The 17,954-nt window shown below is 41.4% G+C and overlaps 1 protein-coding gene across 2 annotated transcripts in view; it reads right to left on the minus strand.

Annotated features, from left to right (window-relative positions):
• Nucleotides 1-16,287, minus strand: part of LOC111347556 (uncharacterized) — a 44,084-nt gene extending 27,797 nt beyond the window's left edge. Inside the window, exons 1-5 of one of the 2 annotated variants that reach the window (XM_088741219.1) lie at nt 16,055-16,287; nt 15,876-15,963; nt 10,028-10,314; nt 8,845-9,036; nt 7,973-8,086 (exon numbers count right to left, since the gene is read on the minus strand). In XM_088741219.1, coding sequence (XP_088597345.1) covers nt 7,973-8,086; nt 8,845-9,036; nt 10,028-10,289 — 568 coding nt within the window. In that variant the 5' untranslated portion in view covers nt 10,290-10,314; nt 15,876-15,963; nt 16,055-16,287. Of the gene's footprint in view, nt 1-7,972; nt 8,087-8,844; nt 9,037-10,027; nt 10,315-13,449; nt 14,283-15,875; nt 15,964-16,054 lie in introns of those variants that run through there. The other variant, XM_088741220.1, reaches the window with a different exon arrangement.
• Between the last annotated feature and the right edge of the window lie 1,667 nt (nt 16,288-17,954).

Here is a 17,954-nt window from a genome sequence, read left to right on the forward strand (position 1 = left end):
GTAGTTCTCGCTATGCACTTCTGAACTAGCCAATCAGCGCGCGAAAAGCATTATTCACCTTTGTGGTATGTACTAGTACCATTATTATTTGGCAAGGTAGTCTTAAAGTAGATCCGAACGTTCTGATTTGCTCTTAATGGATCGGGAGTTTGCTATATGGACCATTTCCAAGGAAACAGTCATGAGCTTTGTGTTCTTTCAAACCTTCGTGTAAAACTCCGAGATAATTTTGTTCAAGGCATCCGTTTTAAACTTTTTTTCACCGGTTTTTTTGAAGATTAGGTCCTCTGGCATTTTAGCCCGTTTTTTTGTTTGTTTGTTTGTTTGGTTTTTTGCTTTGTTGGGTATTCTTTGCATCTATTCTCCCTTGAACTCTGGATTAAATGTTGTTGAGTTCTCCTAACCTGTCCGAAATTTTATTTCGTTGTACTATCACGACTTACTGGTCAATCAATTTGATTTCAACTTTCTGCACTCAATGCTTTGCGTTGACTCGTAAGTTCTTCGAGTTTCCTCGGCGTTTCCTTATGCTCTTGGTTCTCTTTTGCTAGAGCTTCTCTCACTTCGAGGACTTCACCTACCATCCTAACATTGCTCATTCTTTCTTGCTTTACCCCTGCTGTGGCCATTTGTTGCGTGCGTAGGAAAAATTAAGATTTTGTCCGCTCAGTCGAGGACACGACACTCAGCAACTCATTAAAACCCCTTACACAAGTATTGTAGTGAAAGCCGAAACCGTGTACCTCCCTGTTAGAACGAAATGTGTTACTTTCGTTACCACCCCCCTCGGGGTGGTTGTTGTTGTGGTGTGTGTGTAATAAAAACAACATGGCCGCTTGTTGTGTTCGATCAGTACGTTAGAAATTAAGTGCCTGCGGACCCGAAAATGGACTTATCACATTGGCGGCAGCGGTGGTCCACTCCTATCAGGTCAGAAAATCCTTTCAAAACGGATTTGGAGGCGCGTAGCCCGTTTTTTGTACGATCGGAGGTCGGGGATAGCACACTTCCAGCGACCGAGACACCACGTGCTTCGACTTCAAAGTCACCAGAGGTCGGGGATAGCACACTTCCAGTGACCGAAACACCACGTGCGTCGACTGCAAATCCATTCCGACGTAACGATGCTGACTTGTTAACCCTCGCAAAGTCATCAGAGGTCGGAGATAGCACACTACTTCCAGCGACCGAAACGTCACGTGCTTCGATTGCAAATCCATTCCGGCGTAACGATGATGACTTGTTAACCCCCGCAAAGTCACAAGGGTTGACGGTGGTCCGTCAAACAAGGAAACCTGTTAAACTACCGGAAGATTTCCATGGAAAACAACCCCTGAAAGAATATCTGATGCATTTTGAGCGTTGCTCGATCGTCAATGGATGGACCGAGGAAGAAAAGGCGATGTTTCTGGCCGCCAGTCTTCGTGGTGACAGTAGGAAATTATTAAGTGGACTCACGGATTCAGATTGTCAACAATACGACAAAATTGTGGAGAGATTGCAGCTACGATTTGGCGTGGAGAAACAAGCCGAGTTACATCGGGCCAGGCTGTTAAATCGTCGACAATTCGAAGGTGAGAGTTTACAAGTGTTAGCTACAGATATTCGTTCAATGGTAGATCTAGCATACCAGGATTTGGGTGCTTCCGTGCAGGAACGTTTTGCTGTCCAACATTTTATTGATGCTTTGAGTGATAAGGATGATAGGCTGTATCTTAGACGGGAAAAACCGGGAACGCTCGACCAAGCCCTTTCCCTAGCTAGAGAGTTGGAATCCCTCCGACTTCTAGACAACAATAATTCTTTCAGACGGGCGGGTAGTAAAGTCAGAGCCATGGAAACAGAACGAACACAATTGCAAACAAAGGTGGATGGGCTTAGGCTTCAGATAGACCAGCAACAACAGCAATTAGAAGCTCAGCAAAGCATCATCACGCAATTGAATGAATTTCTTGCAAACCAACTACAGCCGCAGGGTACCCCAACTATCAGAAATGACGTGCCACAGGGAAACCAAACCAGGGGATGGGAATGCTGGCATTGTGGAAAGAGGGGACACATGAGAAAAGAATGCCCTAAACGAAGGGGACGACCGGCAACTGACCAGTACTCGGGAAACGGGAACAGGGTGTCCTCGAGGGCCCAGTAAGATACCTGGACAGTCATGGGCCTCAAAGTTCTAACACTGCAGTTAACAATCTTAAAGAGGGTGGGAATGTGACAGTAGTACCTAATCGGAGAACTCGCCCCTATGGACTTTATGTCATTGGGTTCATAGGACAGTGTAAAGTTGTTTGGCTGGTAGATACGGTTGCCGTGAGAAATGTTTTATCCTATGAGTGCTACAAGAGGTTACCTGAGGATGCTAAATTCCCCTTACGTGAAGATGGCTCACAAGTGTTTGTGGCAGACGGGCGCAGAACCAATACGTATGGCACAGGGGAGATTACTATAAGGATAGGAACTCAAGATGTAAGCTTACGTGTACTGGTAGCCGACATTGAGGACTCTGCCATATTAGGCATGGAATTCTTATCTGATGTAGATGCAAAGATTGACCTAGTTCAGCAACAACTTCTTATCAATGGAGAGGAAATTGACTGTTGTAGTGAGAGTTTCCAGCAACTCAGTCTCAGATGTGTAACTCGCCGTGTTGTAGTGATAGAACCACATTGTGAAGCAGTAATTCCAGTTCATCTTATCCACCGACAGTCCAAAGCTGAAAATGCTAATCAAGGATTGCGAATCCTAGAGCCCTGTGGCAACCGTCTACGAGACAAAGGCCTGTATATTGGAAGGACTCTGGTTTCTGCGGGAGATAACGGCCTTGTACCAGTGCGAATTCTTAACACTGCTGACAAAACGCAAACCATCGGTGCTCAGACTGTGGTAGCTGTGGCCAAACCAGTTTCCAACGTGGCAGAGCTGGAGTTTCCTGAAATTAACTCTCAGGGCTCCACAAGTGGAATTGACCAAAGCCAGAGGAGGGCGGAGGAAAGTGGAGACTTGTTACCAGATCCACTCAGAGAACTTTGGCGGCGCAGTTCAGAACAGTTGACCGAAGAAGAAAGCCAGGCAGTTGCTGGACTCTTACACCGGCATAAAGACGTATTCTCCTTATCAGAACAAGATCTTGGCAGAACCAACCTAGTGACACACAATATCGACACAGGCGATGCAAGACCAATCAAACAGCATCCTCGCCGCACATCACCATCGAAACATGCGGAAATTGAGAGGCAGGTGGAGGACTTTTCACAACGTGGAATTGTGAAGAAATCCAACAGTCCGTGGTCATCTCCTGTGGTGTTAGTTACCAAGAAGGATGGCTCGCAAAGGTTCTGTGTAGATTACAGACAGGTCAACGCAGTAACAGTCAAAGATGCTTACCCGTTGCCAAGGATTGATGACTCTCTGTGTTCTCTTTCCGGTGCAAAATGGTTCTCCACCTTGGATCTGGCATCGGGGTATTGGCAAGTCCCTATGGACCCAGCTAGCAGTGGTAAAGCAGCCTTCGTAACCATTTCTGGTCTCTACGAGTGGAATGTTATGCCTTTCGGTCTCACTTCATCACCAAGTACCTTTGAAAGATCAATGGAACTGATCTTAGCAGGGCTAAGGTTTGAGACCTGCCTCATCTACCTTGATGATACAATTGTGTATGGGAGAACTTTTCAAGAGGAACTGGAGCGTCTAGAGGAAGTGTTCGTTCGCTTTGCATCAGCTGGACTTAAGTTAAAACCAAGCAAATGTCTGCTGTTCCAGAAACGCGTCGCATATCTTGGCCATATTGTATCTGAGAAGGGCATCGAGACTGACCCTGCGAAGGTTAAACGAGTTCATGAGTGGCCAGTACCTGAGAATGCAACTGAAGTAAAGAGCTTTCTAGGACTTGCCAGTTACTATCGACGTTTTGTTCCAAATTTTGCCCTGGTTGCCAGGCCTCTTCACAAACTGACTGAAGTAAATGTTGACTTTACTTGGACATCCGAGTGCCAGGTGTCGTTTGATACCTTGAAGACCTTGTTGGCCACAGCTCCTGTCTTGTCATACCCAGATTTCACAGCGGAGTTCATACTTGACACTGATGCCAGCAACCATGGTATTGGAGCCGTCTTGAGTCAGTTAAAGAATGGAGTGGAGCATCCAGTTGCTTATGCGAGTAGAACGTTGACCAAGGCCGAGAGAAACTACTGCGTTACGCGGAAAGAGCTGGTTGCTGTTGTGGAGTTTGTGAAGCAGTTTCGTCACTATTTGCAGGGGCCGAAGTTTCGCATAAGGACTGACCACGCCCCCCTTCGCTCAGTGCTTAAAGTCAAGGAACCAGAGGGACAGTTGGCAAGATGGATAGAGTTCCTCAGTGTGTTTACAGATGAGATTGAGTATCGAGAAGGCCAACGACATCAAAATGCTGACGCCATGTCACGAAGACCTTGTAACGATGGTTGCAAATGGTGTAAGGAGTGGAAGAAGGTTGAGCAAGTGGTTAGTGTGGCTGCTCAGACTGATGTTTCCCAGGGTAGGAGTGACGAGTTTGTAAAGGAGCAAACGGAAATTCTTCACGATAAGCGAGGTGGAGCAGAATTGTCGTCAGCTACTACTGAACGTTGCTTTACCAATGATCAGCCTGAAACTTGGTGCAAAACGATCAGACTGGAACCAACGTGGACTCGAGAGTACCTTCATGAGCAACAAGCAGCAGATCCTAGCCTAAAGGTGATATTACAGTGCAAAGGTGCAAGTGCAGTCCGACCGAAGTGGGAAGATGTCTCTCCATATGACCGCACAGTGAAGGCACTTTGGGCCCAGTGGGACCAACTGGAAATCCGAGATCAAGTACTATGCCGGAGGTGGGAAGAGGGAAGTGGTACTAGAATACAGTACCAGATTGTACTTCCAAGCAACCTGCAAGAAACGGCGCTCAGAGCTCATCACAACCATACAACTGCAAGTCACCGGGGTGTCAACAAGACACTGGGAGCGCTTAGAGCTCGGTACTACTGGCCAGGCCTAACTTCACAAGTCAAGAGATGGATCAAAGTTTGTCATGAGTGTGGTGCCAAGAAGAGCTGGGGACGGAAGCGACGTTCGCCTCTGAAGCAATACGTAGTTGGTGCTCCGATGGAACGTCTTGCGATGGACATACTTGGACCACAACCTCAGACACCTCGTGGTAATAAATTTGTTCTTGTTGTAACCGACTACTTTACAAAGTGGACTGAAAGCTATCCTATTCCGAATCAAGAAGCTGTCACAGTAGCTGAAAAGTTGGTGGGTGAGTTCGTGGGTCGTTTTGGAGTTCCTCGGGAGTTACATAGTGATCAGGGAACAAACTTTGAGTCCAAACTCATGGCTGAAGTGTGTAAGCTCTTGGATATCGAGAAAACTAGAACCACCCCATTGCATCCACAGTCAGACGGACAGGTGGAACGGTACAATCGAACATTGGTTGAAATGCTGCGAGGAAAACTTAAAGAAAGTCAAGAGGACTGGGACTTACAACTTCAACCTTGCATGATGGCCTACAGAAGCTCTGTGCATGAGTCTACGGGGGAAACCCCAAACATGCTAATGCTTGGACGTGAAATTGAAGTCCCACTTGACGTAGTCACTGAGTCAACTCCAGATACGCCGCCTCTGTCAACTGAGTATGCATTGGCTTTTCAACAGAGACTGTCTGGCGCCCACGAGGTAGCACGACGACATCTCGGAAAAGCAGCAGAACGGCAGAAGAGAAACTATGACAAACGAGTGTCCAGTAAGCCTTTCCGGGTGGGAGACAGCGTCTGGCTGGACAACGTACGCTGAAAGAAAGGCAGGAACCCCAAGTTGGATTGTCCGTGGGAAGGGTCTTATTTGGTGGTGTCTGTGTTGTCAGATGTAACCTATCATATTCAAAAAAGTCGAAGGGCAAAAGCTAAAGTTATTCACGCAGACCGACTCAAGCCATATCTCGGACCAGCATTGAGGAGCTGGATTTCGGAGGAAGGAGAGACTGTTACGCCTGTATCCCAAGTTGCGAGTGTTGGAGAAATTGAGCCTGTTATCCCGGGTGGCTCTGTTCCAACTGTGCTGAGGGAGGGTGTTCTGGATGGCAGCATTGCCGTGGAGTCTCAGAATTCTGTTCATGGTAGCATCCAACCTGATTCAACAACAATGTCCGAGAAGCCTGAATCTGATGCGGAGAACAGTGACGACGAAGCAGACACGGGAAGGGATACAGATGCAGAGATACCTGCTGATGCCCTGCCAGTGGTTCCAGTTGTAGACCAACAGGGCGTGTTGGAGAAGGATAGTGGGACCCCTTCCCGAGGAAGCCTACCACATAATGTACGGACACGTTATGGAAGGGAGCAGAGAGAACCAAATCGTTACGGTGATTGGGTCTAACCCCTTCATTACCTTGGACATTGAACACTCAAATAGACTTTTAAAGAGTTTCTTAAGCGTGATAGACAGGAGGAACTTTGAGTGACATTAGTTTCTATTGTTTACTGATCAGTGCTTGTTGTTTTAGAAGAACTTTACAAGACGCTCGGAGCTGTTGTTAAATTGTTAACTTTATTCGTTCCTGTTGGAGTGGTTAGCACCGTGACACTGAGGACAGTGTCTCTTAGGAGGGGGAGCATTGTAGCGAAAGCCGAAACCGTGTACCTCCCTGTTAGAACGAAATGTGTTACTTTCGTTACCACCCCCCTCGGGGTGGTTGTTGTTGTGGTGTGTGTGTAATAAAAACAACATGGCCGCTTGTTGTGTTCGATCAGTACGTTAGAAATTAAGTGCCTGCGGACCCGAAAATGGACTTATCACAGTATTTTGATCTCCGTGTTTTCCTAACAGTTTGTAGTTACCTATTTGTACCCTGGGTAAAGAGTGGCATTGTGAAACTAAATTAAATGTTATGCCCAAGAACTAAATACAGACACCAGGCAGGGAAGGCTTAAGGAGGACCTTTCCATCTGAACCTCGAAGTACAGCGTAAGAGGAAAAAAAACCGATGTACACAAAGGCAGGGCTAACCCGCAAAACATAAGCTTGAGAATAATTATCTCTAAGGTAGCCAATCCACATTATCAAGTCAGTGTATAAAACCAATTTATCTTGCAATATGCAATGGCCAATCTGAGCGTGGCAACGTTTTCTGTCAATATGATAGCTCTATCTTTTTCCAACCGTTTCAAGGTCATTTTATCAACTCTTCTTGCTATACAGTCGTTTTTCATTCAAACAAGAGAGTTCGGTTTTCTATAGAGACAACATCCCCTAGCTGATAGTTTTTTTCCTATTCTTTTCACCTGTTTTTTTTTCCAATAACCCATTGATCTTTTAAGGAAAAATTTAATGTATGTAATCAATAAATACTTGGTTTATCTTTCAAATCTGCACTCTTATTCCCACAGGTATCAACGAACACTTTTCATTCTTTTCTTTAGGTTATACTTTCAAATCTTGAGAAATTTTCCCATACGAAGTTCGAATTCCGAGCCATGGACGTTCTGACCTCGCGCTTGAATGCTCTTCCAACGGAGTACTCGTTAAGCTCGAGAAATTGTTGATTATATCCAAGAGGTTGTATCACGATAAAAATGTAACTGATCCCCCATAATGCTCTACGATATTCAAATGATCCCCGTCAATGGCAGTCAATTTTCCACAGTCCCTCCTTTAAAATCTGTTAGAGACGACTGATCCTCCTTAGTTCTCCCAAAATAAATTTGTCCATATAACAGATCATATAGGGTTAGCATCCTCACCTTTTGAGTCTAATATAAAAACTTTAGATATGAAGGAAGGGAATATTCCGAACCCTTAAAATCAAATTTAAGGACCAGTGATTACAGCTATTATTTATAGACTGGTTCGGTGTGTGGGGGGGGGGGGGGGGGGAGGGAGAGATCTTGAGGTGTCACATGTTTGACACATTCAAGACAGCTCTTCTTCAAAATTTGTAATTTCAGAAAAAAAATCCCACCTGTTTTGTATTTCTCGTTCTCAGTCATCAGTGGTTCGTAGCGACTCGTTATTTCTTCAAGTTTCTTCTGCGTTACCTCATGCTTGCTTTGCTCTTGTTTCAAAGCTGCCACCCCTGATAAGGAGATAAGCCAGACTATTTAATTGGATACAATTTACTCATAACCCACATTTTGTTTGTATATGGGGGTGGGGGTAACGAAATAATTTGAATATATCAACAAAGTTGAAGTGGTAAATTGGCCACCGTTACGTCAGCTTTTATAACCGTAACGGTGGCCAATTCACCATTTCAACTTTGTTGATATATTCAAATTATTGGATATATATTGGCCGAGTTCTTTTTTTCGCACACAAAAATTCGGGAAAAGAACGAGGCTTATATCCAGTCATCTTGACGGAACAAGCTTGGTTAATAAAGGATTTATTTTATTACAAAAAGATTTCGCATTATTATGAATTAAAAATAGCTTGTTTACTTCGAGAGCCGGGAAAAAAAATGCCAACTGTGTTTGTAGCACAACCAACTCACGAGAGTTGTTTCTGTTTTGTTTTTACTATCTTCTGCCGCATTTTTAGTTTCCATCGCCGAAATTTTCCAAGAATTACGAACTTAGTTCTAATTCTAGTTTTTTTCATGCGTGGTATCAATGCGGGCCGAGCAGGCAAGATGGGTCCATCTTTCCCGCTCAGGTAGCCAATCAGAACACAGGACTCGCTTCATCTTGCCTACAGGGGGTTCGAGCAATGTCAGAAAATCTGACATAAACTCTCTACAGGGACACCTTAAGAAATACCAAAAGTATCTTCCGTTAACAGGTTTTAGTATAACAGCTCTTCTTCCAACTTTCAATTTCAGTCTAAACGCCACACCTTTTTTGTAATTCTCCGCGCTCTCAGCCATCATTGCTTCATGTTGACTCTTCATTTCTTCGAGCGTCCTCTTCGTTTCCTCGTGCTCATTTTTCTCTTTTTCCAAAGCTGCTTTCGTCTCATCTCTTTCGCTACTTCTCATCGCACTGCTCGCTCTTCCTTTGTCTAGCTCTTCCTGCATCATTACCTTTTCTGAAGGTGAGATAATGGAGACTGTCTAATAATTAGTGCAATCAACTCATCCTCATTATTGCGTTTCTTATAGGGAAGATGGAACCATTTGCAAGGAGCGCGGGACAATGAAAAAATATGTGTTTTAATCGAGGATGTAAATCCCACATAATTCATTTTCACTAATGCTTAGGTAGTCTTCATTACTGCAAAGATCGCTTTCATATTCATTACAGCCTTATGTTTATCTTATCAAAACCTCAAGTTTTAGAAATCATAGAATTCCCAAACACATTACTCTTAATAACAAAGGAAGGAAAAAAAGTCACACTTTCACCAGATGTTATTGTCAAGAAAGTCACAAAAAGAAACAATAAACCGTTATATTGAAAATATCATACTTGTCTTGTACTAGGAGATGATTCAATTGTTTTTGTCAAGAAGTCACAATTACACAAAACATAATTTTTCTTGTATCTTACTCGCTTGACTTTACTAACTTGTCGTGTGCAACCATGGACATCTGTTTACGCACTCGAGCATCAGGTCATTTGAATAAATGTATATTGGGATGGATAAGAATCGATCAACGGCTTGGATAGGAGCCGAATCAAACTAGGTACTACTGGATCGGGCTTGAAACGACCGGATACCCAAGTGATAATGAATAGGTTTGAGCTATATACTCCAGTTGTGTCTCCTCCGACACATTTCACCCTTCTGTTTAATTCACCCCGGGGCGTTTTTCGCTGTATCAAATTTTTTATTGTTTTAAACGCGTGAAAGGTCAGTCATAACATTAAAAAGTTTAACCAAAAACCAACGACAACTCAAAGAAAATAGTTGAAGGGAACATTAAAGGCCCAACCTTACAGATTTAACATTGTGATGCAATGTACTTCTTTTGCTTTCATATTGCACAACGTTGATTAATGTTAGACAAAATTAGACTGCCATACAATCATAAAATCAAAAAAGGCTGTTGTATCAAAAGCTGCTATGAGATGTTTACCTGCATTTTGCAAAGTAATAGTCAGGTGTGGCTGTATTTTCTCCAGTGCTTTCACAAAAACATCAAAAGCATTCGGTCCTCTCCTTGGAAGTAAATCTAATAGCTTGCGTACTTGGTCCACTCTTGAGTCCATTTGATACACTTCTTGTACGTCTGTGGTGTACAGTACAGAAGCTAATTCAGACAGTACTTTCTTTGGTTCAAGGTCCTTTTCGAGCTCCGACAAACAGCGGTGCAAGAGTTTCCGATGCCTGTCATCCATTATATTTCAGACTGGAAAATTCTTTCTGCAAACAATATGTAACATACTGTAGTATATTTTTGTTCTTAACTTACAGTAATATTATTCGATGAATTTAGAGGGGCTTTCCTACCAAATTCTTTTCATGAAGCTACACAGTGATATGTGCATCACAGCTAGAGATCGATTCATAAATCTCATAAGTTCAGCGACCCTAAATTGGCAGTGATTGCAGATAACTAACATTTCAGAGATATTTCACCACAGAGTAATGACTTCAGGTGGATCAGTTGTTCACCCGGAGCACAAAAATTTCAATGGACCTCTCAAGAACGACAATTCTTGATGCGGGTGTCTTAAACGAGGCAAGGCAAGTGTGGACGAGTGTCTATGTTCCTGTACGTTAGCTCAATTAGTAAACTAACTGTACACTCATCAAGGACACATGGTTCAATAACACAGAAGTTTTCAAACATCTTTTGTAAACATTGTATAATTATATGTAAAATTTATCTTGTTAACACAAACAAAACGTTGTTCGTATCAATATTTTGTAAAGCAGATGGTATCCCTTAGGTGTTGTGTTGTGCCAGATAACATTTTGAATCATTTAGAAAAAAAAGGAAATTTTAAAACCCCGTTTATTTCTATCGGCCGGGAAGCAGACAATATGCAAAAATGCACAATACTTGAACTAACCGCTTGATTGAATATTGTTTCGATAAGTTTCCATCTATTTCAGCCAAAGTGTCTTCTAAGAATTTTTATCAAAATTTTTAGCAGAACTTCACACGCTTAGGATTCAATAACCTTTAGTTTAGTAAATGTCACTTTTGTTAGAAAGCTTAAGTTGATGACATATTGGAAGCCCATGATTACTTCTGTGAAAATCAAGAGGGTGATTTTACGCAGGAGTGATTATAGTCGCTAATGGTGTTCCGCATTCTCAATTAGTGATCTTCGCTTTAAGAACCTTGCTGAGATACAAAGTAAGAATTTTTACGGATCGTTTGCTAAGTTAATTCCAACCCATTTCCTGCCTACGACTTGCAGTATTGTTGCACTCGTTAAAAAAACCATACGCTATGGATGCCAAACGAAGGATTCATTATCTTTGTCTGTATCAGGTAATGTCGTCCAAACAGTCTCCTAGACAATGCTTATTGTATATCACATAGCATTGTTAGGTGTAAACAAGCTGGTTTCAACTCTCCAGAATGTGTTAGTGTGAATGAGCGCGATGAAATAGCTCTTTTGGTCGTATGCTAAGAGATGCACCTAGAAAAAATCGAAAATTGCAGCAACGCGAAAGGTCAAAATAACATTAAAACGGAAGGCTAAGAGGCAATCAGTTCGTTTGTAAAAGCTATGTATGGCTTCATTGTCAGACCTATCAGCAAAAATGCCAAAAAAGCATCCGAGTTCAGGATCTACTGGTTGACAACTTACCTCGCAGGGAAACCTTCAGTCACAAACCGAAAAGGAATCGTCCTCAAAACAAATCTGAGATGTGTTAACTTCCTTTCCTCAAATGTGCAGCCAGTTACTTCAGTGCGTTCTGCTCCAATGTTGGAATCTGTAGCACTCTTTTATCAGTCAGCAAATAATTTTCAATAACGCAACTGTAAATCGAGCTTTTGCCCTTCGTGATCACCTGCCGTAAGTCAGTGAAACGCTAGAACTTGAAATCATTAGAACAAGGAAGACGATTCGCTTTAACTCTCCATAAATATGTTCAGGAATATTACATAACCTAAGCTTTTAAGTGGGTAATTACAGTGACGTAACTAGCATTTTCGTAACCAGCATTTATTTTTACTCGATCAGCACAATCCAAGTAGGAGTTTGCAATTGTTGAATCAAAAACCGACTTGTCAAGAACGCCTTCGTAATGGCGGAGGAGAGAGACCCTGAAATCGACGATTATTTACCTTATAACATAACTTCTCGAGAGTTTCCTGCTCTAAATTTGGCCTGAGTTTTCAAATTACAAGTAGTTAAAAAAATATTCATGAATTACCTGATTTCGTCATAATCTTATTACCGTCAAATTGCAAAATGTCAGCAAACATGTTTCATATCTACTTAAACAAACGACGACTTCGACGTTTTGTTTTACTTTTAACATAGCGAATTTGTTTCTTCCACTCCCCCACTTAAGTCAGCGTCTTGATTTGTGCAACTTGTAAACTAACAAAACTAGCTCACTCGTATGAATTGCTTCCCTAAACAAGCAAGAGTTTCAGGAAAGTACGTAAACGAGTCGGTAGTGACAGATAACGCAATTGAAGTGGCGTAGCCCAAAACTAAGTCAATGGAACAAATTGAGACCACATATTTTATGATAAATGAAGCCCGTGAAAGGAACATTATACGATCGTTTTAATACTCCGTGTTTCGGCTGTCAAACAAAGGATCAAAAGGGATCAAAAAAACTTCCTAACTAAAGGATTGGAAGTAACCGTCGTTTGAGAAGACCAAAAGGTTAAGGAAACTATAAAATGGGACATTTGACGTCAACTGCTCCCTTAAAATAATGTTCATTTCTGTGAGCCGTTGAAATTGAATTAATTTCCGCTGTTCGTTAATGATCAATTTAATTCCCGTGAAACGTGTGAGGCAGCTCCCCTCACCTCCCCTCCGTAAATTTCTACCCGTGACAACAGTTTTTCATTTTTATTCATTGCTTACAATGAAGTGTTCAGAATTTCATACGAATAGTTGTCTTTGACAAAAGTTATTGATTTTTGTTTACGTAAATTAAGTGTGACATTAAATGTTTGAGTGTTCTGAATAACCTAAATAAAACGGCATTTTCAGTCAAATGCTGAGAGAAGTACTTCATTGACCTGACTTTCATAATTGGCTGCCGGATTGATATTCTTTTGTTTAAATTTAAATTAGCCTTTCTGGCCTCGTTCTCCAGTTTAAAATTCAAAAGAATGCATTATTTCAAGCGAGGCTAGCGAGGCTAATTTGAATTCAAACAAAAGAATATCAACCCTGTAGCAATTGATGAAAGTGGTGTATACAAAGTCAATTTCGAACCCCCTCGAAAGGTCATAACGGTGTTATTGCACAAGGTTTCGAAGAAATCAGTTCGTAAATCGTCAGATCTTTCCTCAAAAGCCAAAAAAAGCTGGATGTGTCATCTGTTTTCATGATGGACGAGTTAACCTACCTTATACGATTCTTTCAGGGAGAAGTGTAAGAACATTCGTCTTCGAATCAAACCCCACGCGCGTCAATTTTCTTCCTGAAATGCACAGCCGGCTGAACTTCAATGTTTCAGTCTGGACCAATTTGTTGACAATAACGTTGCTTTTGATAAAAATTCTATCACTGATGAGGCTTTCTGTTAATCAGTGAAACAAGAGCACCTAGATTAACTAAAAAAGGTCGATAATTCGCCATAATTCTACAGAAAAGACGGTCACTACATTCTGATGTAACGCTAGCTCTCAGGTGTGTAGTTACAGCGTCCCTATCAGCCATTTTTTACCAACCAATCAAACACTAGAATACCCCACTGACCTGTTGTTTTGGCTGCTGATATATTAACCTTATTGGCAGGCTGATTTGGGAGTTATCACATTACAAATAGTTGCTCTCAACTTGCCGCGGAATTTTGAACTTTGATCAGGCAGCACATTGCGTAAAAAGATTAACTGGCTGTCTTCCCTCGAGTGTTTTTACTCTTCAAAATGCCATTCAATTGCTTTAATCCTTTCAGTTCTATATTCTTTTTACCGGCTTCCGTACAGTTTTTTTACTGTTACTGTAACTGGGGAGAAATTTGTATTTCATCAAGTCATATCCTGAGCCGAGGATTATTCAATCACTTCAGCAGTCTCATGAACTGTCTCCTTGACAAAGTACATTTGTTGCAAAAGGAGAGAATATACTGTATCGTAATCTGTCCTTCAAGTGAGAGTGAAGAATACGACATCTGATTCTCAATGATACATGAGGTGATTTTCTCTCGATGATAGCTTTACCGTCGACTATTATCAGTGACTCTTTAAATACAATGCAGAAATGCAGATACTCTTCAAAGGTTAGGAATTCTTAGGACTCACTCATCCATTTAGTAACCGGATAAAGGTTTAAAGTGATCGCTGTAACATCATGTCATGAGGCAGATCATATGGCTATAAAGAGAATACTTTCCTTGTTATCGAAAAAGTAATATCTGAGAGCACTCTAAATGGCTGCGGTAAATGGCGCTACTTTAAGATGGAATAACGGGCTACACCACGTCAGCAGATGAGGTGAACAATTTTTCTGATAAATATACCTGACATCGTTGCATTTTTTATCGACGAGCGGTTGTTATGGTGAAAGACGGTCGATCTAACGTCCAGAATTGATAAAAAAAAAAACTATGCGGAATAAAAAAGAATAACTCCGCACTCCAAAGCTACTATGATAACTGCATGGCTGACGGCCAGTGCTAGTAGACGCTTCGGCTACAGAGGTTTAGGTAGTATCTTAGATTTTTATCAGAAGATGATAACAGTTTACTAGCTGTTGGGAACCTTCGAGACTTACAAGACAGAGACGTATAGGTGCTTGAGATAAAACTAGAACACCGAACTCCTACCAAATGAATTTTTGAGGACTAGAGAAATATTATTCTTCACTTTCATTACCTATTTCACTTTTCGACCGGCCATCAAGTTCTGCGAATTGACGCCCGCTAAGTGTATCCAAATACTGAGAATGAATGAATTGAATACTTGTTTTATTGCCATTCCTCTTTGACGTGCGTCGTTAACCCGATTAAAAAAACCTGCAGGCAGACATAAAAAAACATAGCAACTGGGTGGCATCCTTTGAAGAATTATGTGACTATGAGGGGAGGCCTCACAGTCACTCGATTAAAGAACTCAGAGAATTTACTAAAAGCCTGCAAGAGGTGCTGACAGGAAAGGGTGAGGATAAACGGCAACACATCAAAACAAGGGTGCACCAGTCTCACTGACAAGAGTATAACTGCATATTGAATAACTTTGACAAGCGTAAACAGGGTTGTTAAAACTCGCCATAAAGGGATTCAAAATTTAAGAGTGTGTCTCTGTAAAAGCGGTCCGGTCAATTTTGCTTGAGACACAGATTTCCCTTATTTCTTGTGTGTTGTAAGACATTCATGTGCCTATAATAAAACCACAATCCGTTTGATCGGATCTCTTTATTTTTCAAAGTTTTACGGAAATGAAATTTCACTTGATCGAAGGCCTGTCGTGACACTTTTCGAGACTATTTTGAGACAACTTTGGAAAACAATTAAAAAAAAAAATTACGAAACTCAGCAAAAAACAAATACCACAGCCATGTATATTAATTCTATCTTATCCATCGAGGCGACTTTCGTGAACATAACATTTCAATCAAGGAGACAGGAAGACTTGAATGACACCTTATCGGTTCGCTTTAGTCACACACGCGAAAACCGATCAAATTCAAGGTAAATTTTTGAAAAAGTGAGGCGTTCTTAACTGATCCAACTAACATAGTTAGGAAGTAGATGCCATAGAAAAGGTAACTACAGAAAAAAAAACTTTGCGGCCCGACCTTTACGAAAACTTTATAACTCCACGAACTTACCTAATTTTCGGCAATCTCCAAGTTTGGCCGCCATTTTGAAGGAACTTATCAACATGAAGCGTTGCAGACACAAATCGAGCAGATAGATCTAAAACCGTCAGAAGTACATGCGAAAGCAATTCAAGTAAGCTTTACTTTCTATCCAAGCAGCAAAATGTGAAATTATTCGTAATACTTACCATTCCTACATTCCCATGCGACCATTTCTTCCAACAATTCAAACACAACTAGTGTTCAAATTCCCCTCGTCAGTCCACCATAAGAAATAACCTGTGTCACCCAAGCTTGGACTCAAATGTGAAGTACAAATCAAATAACACAACTGCTTCTTCTTCGAGGCAATATCATGCTGGTATTTTGATTTTCTGATCGACAAGAACGGTGTTCAGTAAGGGATCGCCATGTTTACCTTATACCCGGACCGCTGACCAGCCGCTGAGTGAAAACAGAACGGTGTGGGGTAGGGTGGGTGAGGACTTATCATCATAAGATATATATTAGAATACATGCTTAAAAAAACTTTGGGACTCCATGTCTAAATCGTGAAGGCATGTTTAGTGGTACAGACTACTTTTATTTTGTTCTCATAACTTTTTCCTTTAAATCAGAACTGGTATTAATTAATAGAGTTATCGATGTATTTTTAACCGGGGTACCCATATTACTTTTTGCTTGTCTTCTGTGGTCTAAAATAAGGTGTCTATTTTACGAGAACCTTTTATTTATGCTCCATTGCACGGAATGAACACTGTACTTAGAATGTTTTTCTAAGTCATTTCTGCTGTTCCCAAGAATGCATGCAAAATCATTGCTTTATATACAAAGCTGACTCTAAAATATGATTTTCCGCAACAGTAAGCAATGTCACTTACGTATGGCGTTAATAAAACTAGCAATGTACAATTTTTAGTGTTTCCCACTTATAAGCTCGACATAAAATTGTTAAGTGAACCATTTTAGTCTCAGCTCATACCTTTAATCGATCTGACCTTTTATCACTAAACCCTATTCTTTTTTAAATGTTCAGCAAGCAACCGTGAGCGATAATCCTACTCTTGTACGTTGGATCAGCCATGACCTAATCGGCCCAAAATAACGAATATAAATATAGAGGCAAGACCGATACAACGTCTTCAGGCACCAGAAGAACTTCAGCCTTCTTCAGGCACCTGAAGAAGGCTGGTTTGGCCAGCCGAAATATAGTGCTCCGTCTTAAAACTTATCTGCGTTGTATCGGTCTTGCCTCTATATTCCTATTCCGTTTTCATTCTCAAACTTATTGTCCATTTTTTTTCATACGACAACGACAAAGAGTTTTATAAGTAAACCGAATGTTTGGTGTACCACGCTTGTATATACAAAAAACAAGGAAAAGGCCGGCTAAGTAAGCTCCTCCCCTCGGCCTGCTCCTAATTTTTGGTTGCTTTCGCCCCATGCCTCTGCACGACTCCCTTTTGGCTAAAAAGAAATTTGAAAGACTACTATGCAGGACGCCTTTTCTTTTTCATTTCAGTTACCCTCTACAATTCTTTATAAGTATGTTTCGTGTTGAGATTTGGAGCTAACTTTCTCCGCTACTCCTCTGACCTGGGGTCCACGAGGGATCACGAAGTTTATGAGGTGTGGTCTAAAAGTCATCAAAAAAACCACTGGGCAAATACATGGGACGCAATTGTTCTCTGTTAAAAACAATACGGGTGTGGTTGGACAACAACGGTGTTTAAGGAGGCTCGGAAAGGTTTTCCGTTGCCGTGGTGTTTGTGAAACGATGACAGGTTACAAGAAAAGAGCTTAATCGTGTGGGCAAACTATAAACATCTTTGCAACTATATTGTTGGGCAAGACGTAAGGTCCACAAACAGACACTCAAATTTTCAGTTATTGTAAATTATCTGAAAAACTAAGTCGGTTACCTACCATTTTAGTTTCTTTGCAGGAAAGCTCCCGAATTTCTTTAACTTCTCAGAAAGTATGAAACAAATTTATCTAGCAGATTTTAAGACTTCTTCCTGTACTTATAATTGTTTCCAACGTTATACGAGTTCGGGAGGTCTAAAGGAACTCGCTCTAACTTTGTAT

Source organism: Stylophora pistillata, chromosome 12, assembly GCF_964205215.1.
Source record: "Stylophora pistillata chromosome 12, jaStyPist1.2, whole genome shotgun sequence".
In the NCBI taxonomy this organism is placed as follows: Eukaryota; Metazoa; Cnidaria; class Anthozoa; order Scleractinia; family Pocilloporidae; genus Stylophora; species Stylophora pistillata.